Below are 23,863 nucleotides of genomic sequence, written 5' to 3' on the forward strand. Positions count from 1 at the left end.
TTTCTTAGCCGATCACCTTTCTTCAAGAAAGCTTTAACGTATTTCCCCAAATTATGGAAGCTTGCATTCCTTTGGTTATGAAAGGTGAAATATATACAGGGAAACGGACTTTTGTACCCTGCAGCCCTCGCCTGTTTAATTTATGAAGCGGAAAAAGGAGGGGAGAGGAGGGGGAGAGGAGGAGGAGAGGCGCGCGTGTGCTGATTTCCACCTTTGTCAAAAATAGACCGGAGGACTGAGACGGGTCGGAGGAGAACCGGTGGGTCAGCGCCTGTTTTAGTCTATTTCTATTTCATTCTACTTTATATGCTATCTCTACTTTTGTTTTGTTTTTAATAAATGTGTAAGCTAATACAGTCGAACGAATCCTAAAGCTGCTCTTGGTGGTTTTTATATATATATATATATATATATACATCTCAGACAGGATCTTATAAATTGTTTCGATTGAGAGGTGAAATCTTCTGACAGGACCCAGACATGGATGTGAAGGACGAAATGGAAATGTTGGCCACAGCAAAACTCCAACAAAATGGAGATTTAAAGTAGGCCTACTACTCTCTTTTTCTAACCAAGATTTCAAGAGCGATGGTTTTCAAACAGCACCAATTTATATAACAGGTGTCTCAGTTATTCTCTAGAAAGAATTGTATGCAATTAGACTATATTCATGCATCATGCTTTTTATATCCTCCAGTGAAAGTAAAAAGAATGGAAAGAAGAAAGAAAAAGAACCAAAGTTGCCTGTGGTTGGTCCCATTGATGTGGTAAGCTGTCATCACACTGTGATCTCTTTCTGTCAGAACCAGTTGTTCATGCAATGTAATGATTCTTTTGAAGTAGTTAATTTAGCTTTATTTTTCACTATCTACAGTCTATCTTTTTTCTACTGTTTTATATTACTATAAAATGCAATTGAAATGTTGTGTAGTGTGTGTGTGTGTGTGTGTGTGTGTGTGTGTGTGTGTGTGTGTGTGTGTGTGTGTGTTCGAAACAACAGAAAATACGATAAAGGCTGCGTGTAGTATGATCTTTTAAGCATAAAACATGTGTGTGTGTGTGTGTGTGTGTGTGTGTGTGTGTGTGTGTGTGTGTGTGTGTGTGTGTGTGTGTGTGTGTGTGTGTGCGTGTGTGTGTCAAGGTTTGTGTGAGTATGTGAAGTAAGAGGAGGAGGCCGGTAGAGAGGACGGGGGTGCGACACATCCTCCTGTTGTTTCGGTTTGACTCCAACTGTCCCCTGTTGTGAGAATATAATGGAGTTTAAAGTCGCTCCCCGTTCTGATTGCATAATTCAAATTGTTTACACCCTGAAAATTATCATGAGCATTCACAACATCTAAGATACTGATTTCTGCTGTTCTGTCTTTGGTCTTTCCAAACTCTCTCCTTTATGTGAGTGTAGTTTAGGTTTGCAGATGGCTTGGACATTGTGTATATCCTGGCTGGGACAATCTGTGCCATTATCCACGGTATAGTGCTTCCTCTTATGTGTATTGTGTTTGGGGACATGACAGACAGCTTTATAGGGGACTCCATGATGGGCCAAATCAACACAATCCACCCCAGTGAGTTTTCAGTAACAGACATGGGCACAAAATTCACTGAAATAAATAAATATGGTGTGATGCATATAACAATGTCTTTTGTTACCTTGTGTCTTCAGATGTCACCCACATACCGAGTAACAGCACCCTACAGGAAGACATGACGACGTAAGACTTTATATGATTAGCATAAACAGAGCAAGCTGTTGTTGTCGGGTGAAAATGTCTCCAAAATGTTGAATTTAATGTTGATATTTGTGTTTTTTACTTTCATAAGTGCAGGAAGGTCATGGAACTTGCAGTGGTTTCTCTAGACATAAAATCACATCAATTATGGATTTTTTTGTCACTTGAATCGTCCATTGCCAACTTCCACTTTATCGGACTAATTAGATAGTTACCAGTTTTCTAAAGAAAGTCTAAGCAGAAGTTTTTAAGTCATATGTGTCACAATTATTCTCTTTCCTTAAGGTTTGCCATCTACTACTCCATCATGGGTTTTGTCGTGGTGGTGGCAGCCTATGGGCAGGTGGCTTTATGGAGCCTTTCAGCCGGACGGCAGGGCACACGCATCCGCAAGTTGTTTTTTCACAGCATTATGAAGCAGGACATCGGCTGGTTCGATGTCACTGAAATAGCAGAGCTCAACACACGTCTCACAGAGTGGGTAACATATTTAACTTGTTTGTTTTGTTGAACCACCAGTTGAACAGAAAGATATTCAATTTACTATCATAGAAGACTATATAACAGCAAAACAGCAAATGTCATTCCAATATACCCACGGCTATAATTATGAGTCATATCTGTAGGCCTATCTCTCTCTCTCTCTCTCTCTCTCTCTCTCTCTCTCTCTCTCTCTCTTTTTCTTTATTTCTCTCTCTGTTCTCAAATTCAAAGGGGCTTTATTGGCATGAAAGTTTCAATAACAATGTTGCCAAAGCAACAACATACAATTTGTCCAAATATATAATAACAATAAACAGTTATTTAACCATTAACAATATTAGAATGGATTTATATTAATTATATAAATCAATTTACATACATAAAAAATACATACATAAAAACAAAAGTTATTAGGCAATATGAAACAAAAACAAAAAAATGAAATTCTAATAAAAATAGACAGAAAGACATTAAGAAATTAACATTCGATATACACTCTCTCTCTCTTTCTCTCTCCCTTTCCCCTACCCGTAGCTTCAGAGGCAGAGCCAGGTTCTGTCCGAGGTTTCTGCCTGTTAAAAGGAAGTTTTTCTTCGCTGCTTTCGCACCAAATGCTTGCTCTTGTGGGAATTGTTGGGTTTCTGTACATTATAGAATGTGGTCTAGACCTACTCTATCTGTAAATTGTCCTGAGATGACTTCTATTATGATTTGGCACTATAAATAAAATTGAATTCAAAATTTAATTGAAATAGCCTATTCCCACTTGAGATGCTGGAACCAGTGAATTTTGGGCATTTTGTTCTTAAAAAAATCTTTTTTACAATTAAATGATAATGATAATTTTCTGTTGATCGACTAACCGATTTATTATTTTATCTCTTCTGTAAAATGGCTTCCATTTCTGACATAAAAAAAAACATCTTTGCTTTCAGGATTTCTTTCATTATCGTAAAATAAAACATTTAATCTAAAGTTAAAACAGTCAGGATTAATAAAGTTTCACAGTTTTCACATGACAACAGCAAAATGGTTTTCCTTTCATTCGTAAAACATAAATGTTGCAGTACTCTGAAGATCATTGGTGGACATGTTTATATTTGCATTGGCAGTGATGTCTATAAGATCCAAGAGGGTATTGGCGACAAGGCGGGGAAGCTTATCCAGGCCTTCGTCAGCTTCATCACTGCCTTCACCATCGGTTTCGTCAAAGGCTGGAAACTCACTCTCGTCATCCTGGCTGTGAGCCCTGCGCTGGGCATTTCAGCCGGACTTTTCTCTAAGGTAAGCTTCTCTCCGTTGTCTTTGTGTTGCTCATTCAAAATTCACGTTCTCTTTGTCCATCTTTTAGCCTTTCTCTTGCTATCCATTTGTTGATCATAAGGACACAGCCCCCCTGCTGGTATTCTTAAAAACTTTTTTGTTTTTCTCCTTGTCTGATTAGGTGCTGGCGTCTTTCACTTCTAAAGAGCAGGCTGCATATGCCAAAGCTGGAGCTGTGGCAGAAGAGGTGCTCTCTAATATCAGGACAGTGTTTGCCTTCAGTGGGCAGGACAGAGAAATCAAGAGGCATGTACAGTATGTTATACATATATATGTGTGTGTGTGTGTGTGTGTGTGTGTGTGTGTGTGTGTGTGTGTGTGTGTGTGTGTGTAGGTAGTCCACCGCTGATTCTCAACTTATTAACAAGTCAGTGGATATAATCACATCGATTCTCTCAATAGTGTGAAAAATATTCAATGTTTGAGTTAAAGTCATTCCCAGATCTGTGGTTATAATAATACAACTTCATTTATATAGCACATGTCTTACAAAAAGGTGGAATACAATGTGCTTCACAAAAGATTTAAAAAAACATAAAAAACAGATGCAAAAAGTAGATATTTAACGCCAAATAAGATTGATAGTAAATACACAAATGAAGGCTGTGTGCGGGGTATAATATAGTATTAGTAGTTTCTAGGTATTTTCAGTCACCTACCTGCTAGCTAAATATCTGTGCTGGAATATCCAAATCTAAAGTGTTGCCCTTAAATTACAACAAGATTTTGACATTATCACGTTACTGTATATTAAGTTTGACGTTATGAGACCACATATGTTTTTTTTCTACTCAACAAAGCAAAACATCTGTGCAGGGCAGATCATTCTTGGTTTATAAACTGATCAAAGTCCAAGAAATAGCCCCTGCAAAGGCTGTAACTGGATGAACCCCATAAAAAACCCATATAATTAAATTTGTGTTTTCCACTGATGCAACATTTGTCGATGCCAAAGGGCCATGTTGTCATTGCAATCTAATTTATATTTAACTTTGCTTTCCATTGAACTAGTATTCATGTTTGTGTATTTGTGTGTGTTGCATCACAGATATAATAGGAACTTGGAGGATGCAAAGAGCATGGGAATAAAGAAGGCGGCATCTGCTAACTTTTCCATGGGCTTCACCTTCCTGATGATCTACCTGTCCTATGCTCTGTCCTTCTGGTATGGGAGTACACTCATTCTGAGTAAGGAGTACACCATTGGAACTTTACTCACGGTGAGTAGACACATTACGATGGAATTTCTAACAATTCCCCTTTGAGGGAGACTCTGAAAAAAAAGGTTGCTGTAACTAACACTGGTGTGTGTGTGTGTGTGTGTGTGTGTGTGTGTGTGTGTGTGTGTGTTGTGTTGTGTGTGTGTGTGTGTGTGTGTGTGTGTGTGTGTGTGTGTGTGTGTGTGTGTCTCTCTTAAGGTGTTCTTTGTTGTGCTTATTGGAGTGTTCATTTTGGGACAAACCTCTCCGAACTTGCAGACCTTTTCCAGCGCCCAGGGAGCTGCATATAAAGTGTACAACATTATTGATCATGTAAGAAATGCAACATTGATTGAATGATCTTTTTGCTGCTGGACAGTTGTCAGTTTGTATTACTGAACATGCACCGCTGTACTCTGACACTGTGGGAAGCCGCTTTGATGCAGCCGACAACTTGCAGTCAGACATGTTGGATTTTGCTCTAATTGGAGCACCTGCTGTCAGGTCATCTGGTTGATATTGCACAGCTGTGGCTCTCCCCTTCTTGAACTTAACCGTGAATGTACTGTGAGGTTAAATAAGGTGTCAGTTTTACAAATATTACACCCTTATCACACATGTATAGCGGCTTCCTTGTCATGGCATGTCTTTGACTATACATCAGTGGATTTAAAATGGTCAATATAGCTTCAGAAACATGCAAATAACTTGTTGAACCACTTCTAGGGTAACTTCAGACAATGTCTCGTCTGTGAGACGTGTGTTTAGTGTTTAGTTAAAGTACCCCTGTTAGTCTTTCACTGTGACAACACACTCATCATCAAACATCATGTGTGTGTAAATGAGCAGTTAGCACACAGCCTCAAGCTAAACTGGAAAAGTATGGAATCTCAGGGCTTTTAGTTATACCATCCCCAAAGCTCTTTCTCCCATTTGACTTAAGATCTGTGGATACCTTGGTTTTAGTTTTAATTATTTTAATCTCTATTATTTGAATTACTATTATATTGTGTCTCTATTTTATGTCTTTTCTCATGAAGCACTTTGCGACGTCTGATATACAAAGGTGCTGTCTGAATTACAGAAGGGTGAGGCCTCCAAGAGGTACATAAAACAAGTTTCAGTTCAACCTTTGAGGGACAATAGTGGTGTGTGTGTTTATCCGCACAGAGAGAAGCAGTGATAACAAAGAGAGCTTTTTAAATATGCTCCCCCTAACATGGAGGGCTAACAGCCTTCCTCTCATTGTCTGTTTGAGGTTGTGAAAAGAATCAGGTTCTTATCTAAATGTGGCCAAACTACAAACGAGAACAGAGCTGAGTTTTCAGAAGTAAAAATATTGTTATAACTCTTGACTCAACAGACACCGATCATCGACAGCTATTCAAAGGCTGGTTTCAAGCCTGATTTCATCACAGGAGACATAGAGTTCAAGAATATCCATTTCAGCTACCCCTCCAGACCAGACGTCAAAGTATGTTTTCCATAGACTCTGTTTACTGAACTCTAAAACAGACATCATATTACTTACAACCTGTATCTCATAACTGACATTGCTTTCATTTGTAGATATTAAATAACCTGTCTCTGAGCGTGAAAAGTGGACAAACCATTGCCTTGGTGGGTAGCAGCGGCTGTGGTAAAAGCACCACAATCCAGCTGCTGCAGAGGTTCTACGATCCTCAGGAAGGATCTGTAAGTAATATGTCAAAACCAGTTAATTCAAAGGATTGATTCAGTAGTCGTCATTATATCCAGTTTGCTGTAGTTAAGGAATTAAAAGAGTACTCAACTGATTTATTCCTATAACATTTTGTTATTTAATTAGAGCAGGTTTCACATAAAGTAAAAGATCAAGGGTTTTGTTTGTTTCAAATTTGTTTCAAATCGTGTATATGCTGTGTCACAGCGGTAAGTGCTGTGTCTGTTTGACTCTGGCATTTTAGGTAACTGTTGACGGTCACGACATCCGTACTCTTAACGTCCGCTACCTGAGAGAGATGATCGGAGTGGTGAGTCAGGAGCCCATCCTCTTTGCCACCACCATCACTGAGAACATCAGATACGGCCGACCTGACGTGACGCAGTGGGACATCGAACAAGCTGCCAAGGAGGCTAACGCTTACGACTTCATCATGAACCTTCCTGATGTATGACTGTATTTATGACTGTCCTCTGTACTTGTCAAGAACTCTGTCCACAACTTGCTAATACTGAGACTCTTATCGTTGAGCAGAAATTTGAGACGATGGTCGGAGACCGAGGGACTCAAATGAGTGGAGGACAGAAGCAGAGGATTGCAATTGCTCGAGCTCTAGTCCGCAACCCAAAATTCCTTTTGTTGGATGAAGCCACATCTGCTCTTGATGCTGAGAGCGAGACTATTGTGCAAGCTGCACTCGACAAGGTACAAACACACCCAGACAAATGCTCAGCCTCATTCAGAACACAGCATTAGGGCTTATTATGCACTTTGACACTGACACAGACATTTTGAAGAAAAGCAGTTAAAATACTTAATATAAATTAGATTACTTTTATGTTTACTACTTTCTTTGTCGACACCAGTGGTGTGGCCCTACAGATGGCAATGTTGGTCCGTCAGTTGATCAGTCCATGACTTAAGGCCTGACTGAAATATCCATCCATTGCCATGAAATGTTGTACACTTGTCTTCTAGAGCCACCAGCAGGTTGACATCTTTGGTTTTTAGTGAACTGTCTCTTGACCATGGCTGTATTAAGGAAAACTTCCACGCATTCCAAGATGGCACCCCATTCATTCGTATCAAAGCTTTCACAGGCTTCCTCACGCCGAAAGACTTCCTTTGGTTTAGCCAGCTGATTTACTGTTCGCTCCGCACACACGAATGGGATTAAATAATGTCATCACACAGCTCCTCTAGATGCAAAATCTATTAGACCTAATGGACCAAATCATGATAATAAAAAACATAATTTCACTGTGTTTGTGACACTCAAAAATACCATTCCTTTTCTCATGTATGTATGGGGAAAAGTATTTTTGGGCCGGTGTGCATCAAATGATGCTGCACGAGTGTGGCAGCAAAATCGCCTTACTGCCCAGGGGTCTCATTTATAAAACTGTGCGTAGGATCCTTACTAAAAGTGTACGTACGCCAAAAAAAAAATTATGATTTATACAACCGTGCGTACGCACATCTGTAAGCAATGTTCCCTTTATAAATCACAGATTACCCACAAGTGTGCGTACGTGAATCAGCCTCTTATCCCGCCCTGTACACACCCATTTTTAACCATAAATAGTCAATGCAAAGCACCTCATGAATGCTGATCAGTATGTTAATGACCCTGGCAGTTGTTCTTTCGTTACACCAAATCATGATGACTGGTGGAGAAAAAGCAAAAAACTTCTCAGACGTTCAGGAATTGCTGCAAATTGAATTATAATTTCGGCCTGTTCTTGCACAGTGTAGGGAAACCTGATCTATAGACTACCTATATTAAAGTGCTCATATTATGCTTTTTGGCTTTTCCCCTTTCCTTTATTGTGTTTTATATCTTTTTGTGCACGTTATATGTTTACAAAGTGAAAAAGCCCAAAGTCCACCCCAAAGGGACTTACCATCTTCCAGAGAAAACACTGTTCACAAACTGCTCTATTGTAGTCTAGCCTTTACTTCCGTGACAAACGTGCGTCACTTTGTAACACAGGTTATAATGCTCGCCTAGCTGCTAGCGTGGCACGCCCTCATACTCTGCAACTGCCTAGCTAGCAGTACTTTCTGCGCATGTGTGACTCCCAACAAAGATGGTACAGAAGTGAGATGCCTCACTCTGTAGCTAAAACAGAGAGCTCAACACACAGGGTGAAAAGAGGAGCTCCAGCAATGTTTAGTACAACAAATATATGATGTTTTCTGAAATTAAACCACATAAACCTATTCTGGTACAACCTCTAAATACAATTATGAACCTGAAAATGAGCATAATATGAGCACTTTAATAATACCTTCCAAAATGGCAGGCATTATGGCACTCGGGGACAGCTTCGATATACCAGACGTATATAAGATTTAACAGAACTGTACGTATATCCAAACAAGCCTTAGTGATAAAGTTGAAGATTATGTATAATATTTATGAAAAAAACACTTATAGCTGTCTGCCATTTCCCTCTGGAAACAGCAGGTTTCCCCCAGAGTGGCGAGGACCTGTATTTGAACACGTTTTGTCACGAACAGTATTAAAGTTCGGACTAATAACGAGGACATTAAGTGTAACGATTGTGCGAGAGCTTAACGGCTGTATTTTCAGACTTTGACATTTGATGATATTTGCACAGTTTTAAAGACAGATATTTAGTTATTTACACTGTGTTCTGCAGTTATCTAATGGTAGGGTATTTGATGCTATCCTGTAATCCATGAAGTCGGGCCATCTCCTCCTCCTGCGCTCTGTAGCGGACAATGTGACGGTGAGACAGCGGCGATTAAATATTAAGAACAAATTTTTATTTAAGATTTGAGTTGGATTTTACAAGGTGTTTAGGGAACAATTATCACTCGGTATAATCGCAAATAACACTGCTGGATTTAATCTTCATGATAACGTGGATGATATGGAGTGAAAAAATGTGCGTGAGGCATCAATACTTGAAAATATTACGAGTGATCGTTATTCCCATTTACTTTCTGCACTGTCTTCAGTTCACCACCTCACCATCTACGTCGCCAATTCCTATTTTGTCTCCAAAATGTGCGTACGCATGGGTCAGAGTTTGCGTGGAGGACCGCACATACATTATCCCGTCAAGTTTGTTTTTTATAAATCACGTTTGCGTGGGAAGTGGCGTACGCACATATTCAGCCCCGTTTTGTGCATACGCTACGTTTATAAATGAGACCCCAGAGCTGTTCCTATAGGCTTGGTCTACAAAAATATTGGATATGGATATCCATGGTATACCATATATCCTATTGCCAGAACTAATGGCATGTTAATCAGCTTCATTATGGGAAACATCAGCATGTTGTTATTGTGAGCATGTTAGCATGCAGATGTTAGCATTAGCACTAAGCACCACTGTGCCTAAGTACAGCCTCAAAGAGCCGCAGGCCGTAGGCTAGATGGCACCCCATTCATTCGTATCAAAGCTTTCACGGGCATCCTCACGCCTACAGAGTTCCTCTGGTTTAGCCAGCTGATTAGTGATTTACTGTTCACTCCGCACACACATGAATGGGATTAAATAATGTCATCACACAGCTCCTCTAGACTCTTAGTCTTATCATTAATATTAAAACGTGTCCACTGTAAACATGTTGTATGTTCATAATCTGTATGTATAATTTTAGCTCCTTGTAAATATAAGCAAAGACACAAAAACTTGGACACATATCATTGCGTGCAGGTCCGACTGGGTCGTACCACCATAATTGTTGCCCACCGCCTCTCAACCATCAGAAATGCTGACGTCATTGCTGGCTTTCAGAATGGTAATGTTGTAGAGCTGGGGACTCACAGCCAACTGATGAAGGAACAGGGAGTCTACCATACACTGGTCACCATGCAGGTAATATAGACACATAAACACGTTGACACCCCATTTGGTTTTGCTGGAGCTCAGTTACTTTGTCATTTCAGAATGGCCAGTCTTTGATATTGTTTGTTTCTGTGGTCTCTTCCTGTCGCAGACCTTTCAGAAAGCCAAAGACTGTGAGGAGGCAAAGTGGGAGCTTTCTGAGGATGAGAAGAGCCCTTTAGTCAAGTCCCTCTCTCAGTCTTCTCTGCACAGGAGGAAGTCCATAAGAGGTTCCTCCTTTGCTGCCTCAGAGGGAGAGAAAGAGGTGCAAAAGCTCCAGGATCACGCGATAGAAGAAGTGAGCTGTGGTGCAACATCTCTGGAGTTTGAGTGGCTGGGTCAACATTGTCAACATGGTCTATGCAAGCTAAACCAAATTATATACTCTCATAGTCCAACCCCACCATTACCTTAAGTCCATATACCGTTAGTCAAGTTAGACTTTTTTTTTGGTCCTTAACAGGTTTCGGTGATAAATGCATGGGTGAGGTAATTAGACCTGTGTCCTCTCTCTCTTCTCTGCTCAAGCTAACTCTTTAGATCCAGGTTCTTCCCATTACGACGAATCAGGGCTGTCTCTTCCCTATTTAATTTGTCCTTGCTCTCGAACCCTAGCAACAAAAAATCCTGCCAAATCAATACCAATTATTACGTGTGTTCTGAGGGAGAATGGATGGCTCTCTGGTTACAAACTCAACCTTTACCACTAAACTCTGTAGCCAAGGGTATATCATAGTCACAGTTTTCATTCAGGGTTGTAATGTTGAACTGGATAGGTGGTCCCATCTTTTTCTGTTGGGTAAAATAAGTAGGGAATAATGTAGAGCCAGCCGGTCATTATTGCAAATTAGAATGGTTAACTTTCCCGCTGAGCACCGCTCTCCGTAGAAGCCAGGTCGCCTCGGTGAGCGAGCTAAACATGGAGCTAACTAATGCTCTGTTTGTTATACAAACGTAGACTGCTGTGATTGACCAATCAGAATTGAGTATTCAACAAGGCTGTGTAATAAATCCAGTTAAAATAAATATCCTTCCAAAATGTTTTTTTTCTATTCAAACTATCCCTGTCCTTATTAGGATATATTTATTTTCTTGTTGTTATATTTGTTTGATAAACTTGTATCCCATTTCATTCGGAATAAGAAGAAACCAAGAATTAGGAAAGATTATTAACATTTGACAAAATATATCGAGGAAATGGGACTACCTCAATTCCAAGATGACTATGCAGCCTCTCCTTAGTACAATCTGTTAACTCTGATAGCGATACAGATGGAACAGGCTTCGTGCTATTCCATTCTTAGCGAATCTCATATTTTCTGCCTTACCCCTGGCTCTAAACTACATAAATGATAACCCTATTGTAAAGAAAATTGTCCAAAATTAGAAAATATTTTTGATGACTCTGTACTAGCTAACCACTCTTTCCCTTCATCTTTCCCCACATTCCAGCAGTTACATACTAAATTCAGTTTACCACAGTCTCCCTTTCTGAATCTCTTCCTGAAGAAAAACAGGAGAGGTAGAGGGAAAGGAGATGTGACTCAGCTGTTTTTCCTCTTTCTGTAGGATGAAAATGTTCCCTCCGTGCCGTTCCATAAATTGATGCGTCTCAACCTTCCCGAGTGGCCGTACATTTTTGTGGGGACCATCTGTGCTATCATTAACGGAGCAATGCAGCCACTGTTCGCTATCATCTTCTCCAAGATCATCACTGTATGTTACTCTTAGTATCTGTGTACCACAAAAGTTTTTTTAATGCTTCCTGTTAATTGCAACATTTGTCAAATGTTGCCGAAAGCTACACATTAGCTGTTTTTTCCTCTCCTCTCAGGTGTTTGCACATCCAGATCAAGCGGTTATCGAGCAAAGAGCCACATTCTTTTCTCTGATGTTTGTTGTTATTGGAGCTGTAACCTTTGTCGCCATGTTCCTACAGGTATGCGTGTACACACACACACACACACACACACACACACACACACACACACACACACACACACACACATACACACACACACACACACGCATGTTCACGTACATTCATTTCCCAGGTGTTTTCATTGCCCTCCAAGGAATAGTTTGACATTTTGGTAATACACTTATTTGTTTTCTTGCTGAGAGTTTGATGAAAAGAGAAGATACCACTTAAAAAAGGAAAGAACAGAGCCAGAATAGCTATTTCCTCTGTTTCCAGTCATTGTGCTAAGCTAGGGTAACTGTCTTCTGGCTGTTGTTGTACATTTACTGGACAGACATGAGGGTGATATCAGCTCAATGGTGTTTTAAGCCCCCAACGTCTCCTTCCAGGCAGCGTTGCGACTGTTGACTTCAAGGCACCTAACCCTAACCCTAACCATTGCCTAATCCTAGTGCCTTGCAGGCAGCGCTGCCTGGAAGGAGACGTTGGGGCCTTAAAACACTGATAAACGTGATATAAATCTTCTCATCTAACTCTTGGCTAGAAAGCTAATAAGCAAATTTCCCAAAATGTCGAGCTGTTTCTTAAACCATATATGCCTCAACCCAAAGATTACTTTAATTTTACTTACTCACATTATAACTATAACTAAGAATGGTTAGAAATGTGGAAACCTTGATACCTTTCACACAGACTTACAGTGTGATATAACGAGAGTGCTGTTGCAGTATAAACACATGCAGGTGATGTGACAGAAGTTCATGCCAGTGTTCAGGTGTGCTCATGTCTTCTGTGTAAACTTTCAACAGGGTTTCTGTTTTGGTAAATCTGGAGAGATTCTGACTCTCAAACTAAGACTGGGGGCCTTTAAGGCCATGATGAGACAGGTGAGTGTAACCAGCTATATATGGGAGCAGGTTCTAGTATTTGTAAGAACTAATTAGTTCTAAGTCGCAGTCTTGCCTCTCTTTCTCTCTACTCTGCTATCTCTCTGTCGAGAGTAAGGTTTTCCAGAAATTCAATTCTTCTTTTCCAAACTTTAACTTTGTTGATTATTAAGTAATGTTTAATGTTACAGTAAAGTGAGGTTTTCAGGAGGTCTGCTGTTTATTAAAAGTATTTTAATTCTAAGTGAATGTATTCTATTTTCATGGCCAATTGAAAATGCCAATCCCTGTTAACTTGTAGGACCTCAGCTGGTTTGACAACACCAAAAACAGTGTTGGAGCACTCACCACGAGACTGGCCACAGACGCAGCCCAAGTACAAGGGGTTAGTCTCAACAACACACACAAACACACACACACACACACACACACACACACACACACACACACACACACACACACACACACACACAAACACAAACACACACAGAACTAACAAAGCTGTCAGAAAATCAGTGGTCTTGTTATGTGCTTTGTTCCCATCTTTTACGTCTGCTCAGGCTACAGGAGTACGTATGGCCACGCTGGCCCAGAACATAGCTAACATGGGCACCAGTGTGATAATTTCTTTTGTGTACGGCTGGGAGCTGACCCTGCTCATTCTGGCTGTGGTGCCCTTAATGGCACTGGCTGGAGCTGTGGAGATGAAGGCACTCACTGGTTATGCTACTGAGGACAAGAAGGAGCTGGAGAAGTCTGGAAAGGTAGGGATTCAGTGGGGATTTACCAGAGTAACATGCAAATTCCTTTTTTTACTCTTAAGAACAAGCATAATTTGTGGGCATCAGCATATTTGTTTCTACAATGTATGGTTTGTTTCTACAGATTGCTACAGAGGCCATCGAGAATATCCGTACTGTTGTCTCTCTTAACAGAGAACCCAAGTTTGAGGCTTTGTATCAGGAAAACCTCAAAATACCATTCAAGTATGAAAAATAACATTAATTAAACCACATATCCATCATCTCCATGGGATATATGAACAACAATATATGTATTTTAAAATCAATTTTGATTAATTTGAGGAGTGCTCTATTTGATGCCATCTTTCTCTTCCTCTCTGTACAGGAACTCACAGAAAAATGCTCATGTGCATGGAATTACCTTCTCCTTAACCCAGTCCATGCTCTACTTCGCTTATGCAGGCTGTTTCCGCTTTGGAGCTTGGCTCATTCAGGAAGGAAGGATGGATATTGAGGGAGTATTTCTGTAAGTGTCCCCATGACTTTGTCTTTTAATCAGGAGATTACGTTTTAGTTTATGTTAGAGAAGATGAACAGTTTGCATGCACTGGTAGGTTACAGCAGGTAAAATCAGACAAAAGCATTGCTGTTGGGAGGAGAGGCTGTTTATATGGCTTATAATTATAACCCTGGCCTGAAGTATGCGAGGGGACGCTGTAAATGGGTTGGCTTCAAACCCAGAGGACATAGTCCCACAAGACACCTGTACCTTTGGTTATCCAACAGACACACACACACACACACACACACACACACACACACACACACACACACACACACACACACACGTGTTTTAGGCTGCAAACGTAACATAACGTGTGATATTGTTGAGGAGGAGCCATCCGCCTTCATTTATATTCTGCTTGTTACACAGAGAGAAAGTCCAAAGGTCATTGCACCATGGGCTTCTGAAGGAAGATAAAACTATAAAACAAAGAAATATTAACTCCTCACCCCCATGAAGCATTTTATGTAAATGCATGCATTGTAAACCATCAGATTTTTATTACTTTCCAAAGGTTTTCAAAGACATCCAGTGTGTCAGGCTGAATGATATGAAATGTATTTACAGTGATGCACAAGAATCAATCTAGAATTGTCTATTTGGTGTTATTGTGCTATAATAAAAATAATAATAATAATTTGGGATAAATAAATATTTCACTCAATATCAGAATAATGTAGCTTATAAAAAATAAAGCAACAAGCAGATACAGAATACATTGTATTGTATGAAATGTTATCAGTCAAAACCATTGCCAATATCAGTGTGAGGCAACATCAGCATGCTAACATGCTCACATGACAAAGCTAACATGCTAATGTTTAGCAGATATATCACAATCACCACCATCTTGGTTTGGTGTGTTAGCATGCTAATATTTGTTAATTTAAAGTCCAGCTGAGGCTGATGGGAATGCCATTAGTTTTGCAGGGTTTTGGATATAAAGCAAAGTATTTGACAAAATGAAGGGATACTTAAATCTTAGCCACATTTCACAGCAATCCATTTAATATTTGTTATGAATTTTCACTGAAAACCACAAATGTCAATCTCATGGTGGCGCTATAGGAAAAGTCAGGAGATCACAAAAGTCAGTAAAATGAATCCTCTGGGCACCATGACATTTTTTAGGGCAATCCATCCAATAGTTGTTGAGATATTTCAGTCTAAACCAAAGTGGTGGACCGACTGCACGACCATCATTGCCATCCCTAAAGCCATGTTGCTAAAAACTGAAAAAAATCTAAGTTGGAACCAATTATGGGTAAATTAAAAGAGGATATAGAGAACATTAGGTGGCTATAATGTAAAAGTAAATTGTCTTTTTCCATTCAACATTTAATAGAACTTGTCATTGGTCCATGTTAGTTTAGCCTTATCTATGTAATGCCATTTAACACTCTGCTGACTCGTAAATGTGAAAGGTAAAAGGTGCATTTGACTTCCTCTCCCAGTGTGATTTCAGCTGTTCTGTACGGTGCCATGGCTCTCGGAGAAGCCAACTCTTTTGCTCCAAACTATGCTAAGGCCAAAATCTCAGCTTCACACCTCATGATGCTGCTGGACAAAGAGCCCGCCATTGACAATCTTTCACAGGAGGGAGAGTCACCGGTATAAAACACAAAGCCCCACACACCAAACACAACACTTATAATACAGCTATTTACACACATGTACAATAACATACCACTCTTTTGTGTCATCTCTTAAAACCCCAGGACAAATTTGATGGTAATGTGCACTTTGACAGTGTTAAGTTTAACTACCCTTCACGCCCTGATGTACCCATCCTCCAAGGGATGAATCTGAAGGTGAAAAAGGGAGAGACTCTGGCCTTGGTGGGGAGCAGCGGCTGTGGTAAGAGCACCACCATCCAGCTGCTGGAGAGGTTCTACGATCCCAGAGAGGGGAGAGTGGTGAGAAGACAAATATACACCCACGCTCTGTGTAACTGGCTGATTAACACTTGTGCCTCTTCACCTACTGTCAGCTAGCTAAAGGTTAGCTGACCAGTGTGTTTATGGCTGCTTTACAGCACTGTGCTGGGACCTAGAGACTGGATGAGGCTTGCGTAGCATGTGTTTTTATCTTTACTGCACCAACAGGTTAGGGTTAGGGTTAATCTTGATGGGATTCCTGTTGTTGCTGTGGTCTTCTGATATAGAAAAGGATATTGATTGCTATCTTAAGGTCATAAACCCCTATGAGTCGTCATCGAGGAAGAGGTGAAGTTACCCTGCCCGGAGGAAGCCCGGGGCCCCCGTCTGGAGCCAGGCCCAGATGGAGGGCTCGTCAGTGAGTGCCTGGTGGCCGGGCTTGCCATGAAGCCCGGTCGGGCACAGCCTGAAAAAGCAACGTGGCACCTCCCTCTCCATCCCATGGGCCCACCACCTGTGGGAGGAACCGCTGGGGGCGGGAGCGCTGCTGGTGGCGGTGAAGGTCAGGGGCCTCGACGGACCAGACCCGGGCGGCAGAGGCTGGCTCTGGGGACGTGGAATGTCACCTCTCTGTGGGGGAAGGAGCCGGAACTTGTGCGGGAGGTGGAGCGCTACCAGTTGGATCTGGTGGGGCTTACCTCTACGCACAGTCTCGGTTCTGGAACCATTCTCCTGGATAGGGGTTGGACTCTTTTCTTCTCCAGAGTTGCCCAGGGTGTGAGGGGCCGGGCGGGTGTGGGGATACTCTGACTGTTGTTTGTGCATATGCACCAAACAAAAGCTCGGAGTATTCAGCCTTCTTGGAGACCTTGAATGGAGTCCTGCATGGGGCTCCACTGGGGCTCCATAGTTCTGCTGGGGGACTTCAACGCGCACGTGGGCAATGATGGAGACACATGGAGAGGCGTGATTGGGAGGAACGGCCTCCCTGATCTAAATCTGAGTGGTTGTTTATTGTTGTAGATTGTTTATAACGAACACCATGTTCGAACATAGGGATACTCATAAGTGTACCTGGTACAAGAGCACCCTAGGCCAAAGGTCAATGATCGATTTTGTAATCGTTTCATCTGATCTGAGGCCGTATGTTTTGGACACTCGGGTGAGGAGAGGGGCGGAGCTGTCAACCGATCACCATTTGGTGGTGAGTTGGGTCAGGGGGTGGGGGAAGACTCTGGACAGACCTGGTAAACCCAAAAGGGTAGTGCAGGTAAATTGGGAACGTCTGGAGGAGGCCCCTGTCCGACAGACTTTCAACTCACACCTGTGGAGGCTGGGGGCATTGAACCCGAGTGGACAATGTTCTAAGTTTCCATTGCTGAAGCTGTGGCAGGGAGCTGTGGTTTTAGGGTCTTAGGTGCCTCAAGGGGCGGTAACCCACGAACACCGTGGTGGACACTGGTGGTCAGGGAAGATGTCCGACCAGTCGGAGCTGGTTAATGTGGCTCGGGAAAGGGAAGTTTGGGGTCCCCTGCTGGAGCTGCGGACGAAGATGGATCTTAAGGTCACTTTTTTAAAGCCCCTCTTCAGCTTTTTTTGAAATATTTTCAAGTGATGCACAATATTTTTTAAAACAAACTCACAGATAATCATCATCCAACTGCCCCTTGGCTCTGTGGAGCTTTATTCAGTTTCTCACCATTGTTTAGGTTAGCCGGCCCACGGTCACAGCTCACATTAAAGGGAAAATTGGATGTGGATGTTCAATCAGTACTGATGGTATATGTAGGCTATTGGAGAAATAAATGGCAGCTGTGCCTTAGGTACCACGATGCATTGCACGCTAGCGGCGACTTCGCTTGCAGCTATGGCCGGCTTAGCGGCTGAGCCCCAGAGACACAGAGAACATTGGAAAGTGCAGTAGGGTTTTTTTTTTTTTTTTTAAGATTATTTTTTTGGGCATTTCCGCCTTTAATGGATAGGACAGCTAGATATGAAAGGGGAGAGAGAGGGGGAAATCGTCACAGGTCGGACACAAACCCTGGACCTTCTGCGTCGAGGAATAAACCTCTGTATATGTGCGCCTGCTCTATTAACCGGCCACACAGCAGCAGGCTTTTTTACACCATCCCTCATTCAGATAGATATAGATAAGGTTGAAAATCGCTGAAATTTCACTTTAACCTCGTTTTCGAAGTTCGTCAGGGTTTACCCAGGCTATCGTTTTCGGCCACAGCAGGCAGCTATTTTCAGCAAATAAGCTCTAAACACCCACTGCACACTAACTACGTGTTAACACAGACAAAGTTAGCAACTAGCTGGTAAACATAGTGGTGTGTTTAGCAGCTAAAGAGGCAAATATTTTACACAGGAGTTAGGGGAGACCAAAACTATCCATTATTACATGACAACAAGCTCCACAACTCCTTCTACAACAATTACTGCTAACATTTTCTTCTTCAGCTGCTGGACAATATAGATGCAAAACAGCTGAACATCCACTGGTTGAGATCCCAGATAGGCATCGTATCCCAGGAGCCTGTGCTGTTCGACTGCACCTTGGCCGAAAACATCGCCTATGGAGACAACAGCCGCACTGCAACACTGGATGAGATAAAGGAAGCTGCTACAGCTGCCAACATTCACAGCTTCATAGAAAGCCTGCCACAGGTAACTGCTGTGATGGTTCTAATGTTTTCATTAATGCTCTGTTCTCAGTCATGACATAGCCACAAATAAAAGGGAAGTGTGATGTTTTTATATTGAGCAGTTTTAAACTTTACAAAATCTCACAACAGCCCTCTACTGGTACTGGGACAACCTAGAAGCCGTCGACCCTTCCCAATGCCTCTATGTCAGCTCTGCAAAAATGTATGCTAATTTATGCGATTTATGTTTATTTTACAAATATTAGCTGTGCTTTTTGTGATTAATATTGGACAATGATGATAACATATGGCTATGACGAGTCACTCATCAGGATAGGGAAATCAGCTTGCTGACTGCTAACTGGTCGGTCATAGTTTTCAAATGCAAACATCGGAGAGAAAACAGGAAACGGAGGAAAAGGTGGAAATCTGAACTCCAGCTATGACTACGACAAGCTACACCAGCTCTGCATTGGAGGAGGCACCAGGGCAAAGGTGGAGGGATTAAACACCAGCTGCAATCCCGGCCACATGGATGTTTTCTGCCAAGTACCCTACTAGCCAATGTACAGGCGACAATAAACAGGATGATCTCCGTGCCCGGATCAATTTCCAACGAGATATCAAAAACTGCTTTAAGGCCATCGGCAGCATATAAGCAAGAACAGCTAAAGCAGAGGTTAATGGGTGGGTGCACCTCTCACACCCACCAAGAACACCAAGAAAGCAGGACTCAAACTGTGTGCTGACCAACTATCGACAGTGTTCACAATGATATTCAACCTGTCACTGGCTCAGTCCCTGGTGCTTCAAGAAGTCTACCATCATTCCTGTGTCCAAGAAAGAAGACCAACCTGTCTGAATGACTCACTCACCTCTGTAGTGATGAAATGCTTTGAACGAGCACAGTGGACCCACAGACCCTACAGTTTGTCTACCGTCCCAACCAATCAATGGAAGACGCAATAGCACACATTCCCCATCCCACCCTATCCCACCTGGAAAAGAATGGAAGCTATGTGAGATTGCTGTTCATTGACTTTAGTTCAGTATTTAACACCATAGTTCCTGATGAGTGGTCTGTTTATGTAGAGTGTCGTGAGGATGACAAAGTACAACAGTGGTAATTTTAAAAAGGGGACCTGGATGTTCACGAAGGTCTTGAATCGTCCCTTCATGCTCTGGACTATAAGGGATCCAGGTGCTGAAATTTGCCCATTTGTACAATTGAACAGTTTTGGCTGCTGTACTTGTTCCTACTGTCTACACTAACAGCAACAATATCCCTTCCTAAAGTTTTTTTAATGTAAGAGACAGGGGGCAAAATCCATGGTTCTCACTCTGAACATTTGCCGTGTATCCATGCATGTACAGACAATTATCACTGGATTACTTCAATACTGAAGAAAACTTAAAACCTGAGGATTGTCAGGCTCCAAGCCTAAATTTTAGCAGAGAACGAGGACTGTGGATTTTGTCCCCCATAACTCAAATTGAAATCGCTTTAAGAGGGTCCAGTATATACAGGAGGAACAATTACAGCAACCAAAAACGCTTTCAATGTGCACATGGGCACGTGAGTATTCTATTAAGGAAAGATGTGAACCTATCCTTTAAGTGGTCCTCTGTGGATCATTTCAGGTTCAAAGCCAGCAGGGGTTGCTCCTCTCTCTTCTGCCAAGGACTCTTCTTTTCCTCCTCCTCCTCTCCATCATCGTGCGCTGCATCGTCATCCAGAGAGACTGACAGAAGCGCATGATCAGTCCATTGTAATTAGTACCAATTACATGGTTCTTTCTAGAAAACTACTGACCCATAAAATAAAGTGTTACCAGATCATCTCTTCAGTAGAAAGTATTTACAATGAACACTGTTCACGCTAAAATGTGTTGATTACATCATGCTTCTTTAGTTTGACAGTATAACAATATCATGTGTCCCCTCTCTCTTTCTCTCTCTGTTTGTATGAGCAGAAGTACGACACTCAGGCAGGTGATAAGGGAGCGCAGCTGTCAGGTGGCCAGAAGCAGCGTATAGCCATAGCCCGAGCCATACTCCGCAACCCTAAATTGTTGCTCCTGGACGAGGCCACCTCTGCACTTGACACTGAGAGTGAGAAGGTGAGTGATGGAGGAGGGAGGGCTAAACTAAGTCACCAGTAACTAAATGATTACTTCCCACAAACGATGCTGGCACCAGTAAGACCAATGAGAAGGAAAATGGGAATAAAAAAAATAACTAAATAATATATATCCTAAATATCTAAAATTACTTATTTTGCTAAAATTTTACTTGATTAAAATTGTGTAGAAATATCTGTTAAAGCAGAAAATCTAATTTAAAATGTACTAAGCGCCAGGGCACGGTGCTCCTCCACTGCTCGGCCATGCACTGGCACATGGAGGGAAGCCAAACACTGTTCATCTAAACACACTGCCCACACAAAGATGACACAGAGCTGCTTTAAAACCGGCAGTATCCCTTTAAGCACTGCACAGAGTAGTTAGTTAGTTACAGTGTTAAATTAGATCTTTTTATGTGTTTAAAGAGGAATATATATATATATATATATATAATTTTTATATAATATAATTTTTTACATACATACATACATACATACATACATACATACATACACACACACAGTATATAGTAAAGATATTTTAATTTTATTTTTTATATACTGTGCTCCAATCTTGATCAACCAACACTGATTACAAAACATAAGATATAAATACCAATACGATTATACAACAATATTCAAAAAGCAATAAAAAAAACTGTAAAAAGAATAGCTTACTTTAGACTTATGGGTGTTAATATGGAGCAAACAGCAGTACTTCATGTAGACAAACATAAAAATTAGTGGCTATTTAATCAGTATTAATGCAGTATGTACTCACATTTTAATAACAGTGTTGGAGTGGATGCCTAAAGTGTACTCAATGCTCACTGGAAATTAAGTAGTTAATTAAGAGTCATTCTGCTCTTTCCAGGTGGTTCAGGAGGCATTGGACGAGGCCAGTAAGGGCAGGACGTGTATCATTGTGGCCCACCGTCTGTCCACCATCCAAAATGCAGACCGCATCGCTGTCTTCCAGGGAGGAGTGGTGGTTGAAGAGGGGACACATCAACAGCTGCTGGCCAAGAAGGGAGTCTACCACATGCTGGTCACCACACAGATGGGCCACGGGAGGGAATAAGGGTCCAGAGAGAGGACATAGGGAGCAGTACTACTGTACACAGATTGTTTTTAATCCTTTTGTTTCACTGCCCAGATTCAGTGGGACTGTTGTGGTCTGAATGTGGCCTGGCTTGTTTGGAGATTGGACTCAGGGACCTTTCAGCCTTGTGAGAATCTGCCTTGCAGCTGTACCTCTTTAGGTCACATAGTTTGGTCTTGATCAGACAAGTCACATTTCAGTCAAAAAGCCAAGTCTAACTTCTTACCACTGTTCATTAGTCATCACTTTTATGGGCCTTTTTCACAAAAGATATTGACACGTGGCAGTAGGAGCAGCACAGGTGTAAATAATAAAAAAGTGACTGAATTCCATAAGCTGCTTCAGTTTCAGGCTCCTGGTATTGTGCATGCTGGCTCACTGTCACATGCTCGGACACTTGAATGTTATTAGTATTCAACACCTGTCATTTTCCTACAATCACAAGTCAAAATGTCACCTTAAAAAAAGGCATATTGTATTGTACCCTCTCACGTTTCTCTTCTTCCTTGTTTCTTCCAAGCTTGTGCCTCGTACACTGGGACTCATTAGCTCTTGATTTCTGGTGTCATCTTCTGTTATGTGCTAAATACTTAGGACATATGTTAAGTGATTAAAGCTAACAATACACTGGATTTATTATGTATCATAGTGCATCAACTATACCTCTGAAACTGGGATCATCATCACAAATTAGCTATGTTCTACAGTTTGTGTATTTGAACGCACTCTTGATAATTACTTTGATTGTCATGATGCAGCTTATTTTTTTTAACAGTTTGAGTTAATAATGGAATCGAAGTGCCTAAACAGAAAATATTGTATACACAGGGCTGTGCAGATTTGTATTTTTATTGTCACATGTTGGTTGCAAACACTAGGAATCCTATTTGTCCTGTTTCTACAAATGAAAGGAATTACTAATTATTTTGTAGAATATGCTTTGTATGTGTTAAAACTATTACATTTTGTTATGTTCTGTTATTGAACCATCACCTTATTTTAACGGGACAATCCAACAGATTTGAATCTCAACTTTATTTGTCAGAATAACTTTGCTACATTTCCAAAATCACATACATTTAGCAAATTTGCAATCATAAAAATGTATTTAAAATGTTTAAGCTATCTTTCATATTTAAAGAAGCATAATCTTATTTACATTTTGCCATTTCCAAAATCTTTGTCAACAATCACAGAGAGGAAAAAAATCTGTTTAAGGCTCATTTGTTTTACAGCAGTCATCCTAATACAAAGTCATATGAACTTTAGCCATCTTTAACTTGACAAACAGAAAACACAAATAAAGGAAAGCTGTGTAGTGTGTAGGCACTATAAGGTGCAGTGACCAAATAAGTACAAACAACCCACAAACAAACAGTTTAAATTAATAGAAAAAGAATGTGCAACACCTCAATAGATTGGAAGGCAAACCTTAGTTTTCAGTAAGTGTCTATTTCAGTCGCAAATTGGAAGGTAGCAAAATGTGATCCAGATACACTACCGGTCAAAAGTTTGGGGTCACTTAGAAATTTCCATTTCACTCCATTATAGACAGAATACAAGCTGAGGCAGCAGTTTTCAGATTACATTATGTGCTTACATAATTGCAAAAGGGTTCTCAATGTTTTCTCCAATGTTAGCCTTTTAAAATGATATCAGATTAGTAAACAGAATGTGCCTTTGGAACATTGGATGAAT

At 41.0% G+C, this 23,863-nt stretch overlaps 1 protein-coding gene and 1 long non-coding RNA gene across 3 annotated transcripts; one reads left to right on the forward strand and one right to left on the reverse strand.

Moving 5' to 3' along the window:
* On the forward strand, positions 1–23,148 carry abcb4 (ATP-binding cassette, sub-family B (MDR/TAP), member 4). Of its 2 annotated transcripts, none has more exons than XM_031299233.2 (28): positions 1–259; positions 428–545; positions 698–767; positions 1,403–1,565; positions 1,664–1,712; positions 2,016–2,207; positions 3,326–3,497; positions 3,658–3,782; positions 4,585–4,756; positions 4,955–5,068; positions 6,099–6,209; positions 6,305–6,430; positions 6,682–6,885; positions 6,972–7,142; positions 10,130–10,291; positions 10,413–10,598; positions 11,870–12,016; positions 12,135–12,239; positions 13,031–13,108; positions 13,410–13,493; positions 13,669–13,872; positions 13,994–14,094; positions 14,237–14,377; positions 15,871–16,027; positions 16,135–16,332; positions 18,757–18,963; positions 20,915–21,061; positions 21,938–23,148. In XM_031299233.2, the coding sequence occupies exons 2-28, from the start codon at positions 481–483 to the stop codon at positions 22,142–22,144; spliced, it is 3,858 nt and encodes a 1,285-aa protein (XP_031155093.1). In that variant the 5' UTR covers positions 1–259; positions 428–480; the 3' UTR covers positions 22,145–23,148. The 2 variants fall into 2 exon arrangements, with proteins under 2 accessions (XP_031155093.1, XP_035862675.1); XM_036006782.1 differs by having other exon boundaries at positions 2–257; positions 423–545.
* Positions 12,016–23,757, reverse strand: LOC118496189. The gene is made up of 3 exons (XR_004898676.1): positions 23,128–23,757; positions 12,857–12,863; positions 12,016–12,026 (listed from the first exon to the last, which is right to left on the reverse strand). It is a non-coding gene; the product is annotated as an uncharacterized LOC118496189 (long non-coding RNA).
* Between the last annotated feature and the right edge of the window lie 106 nt (positions 23,758–23,863).

The sequence above is a fragment of the Sander lucioperca genome, chromosome 10, assembly GCF_008315115.2.
Source record: "Sander lucioperca isolate FBNREF2018 chromosome 10, SLUC_FBN_1.2, whole genome shotgun sequence".
In the NCBI taxonomy this organism is placed as follows: Eukaryota; Metazoa; Chordata; class Actinopteri; order Perciformes; family Percidae; genus Sander; species Sander lucioperca.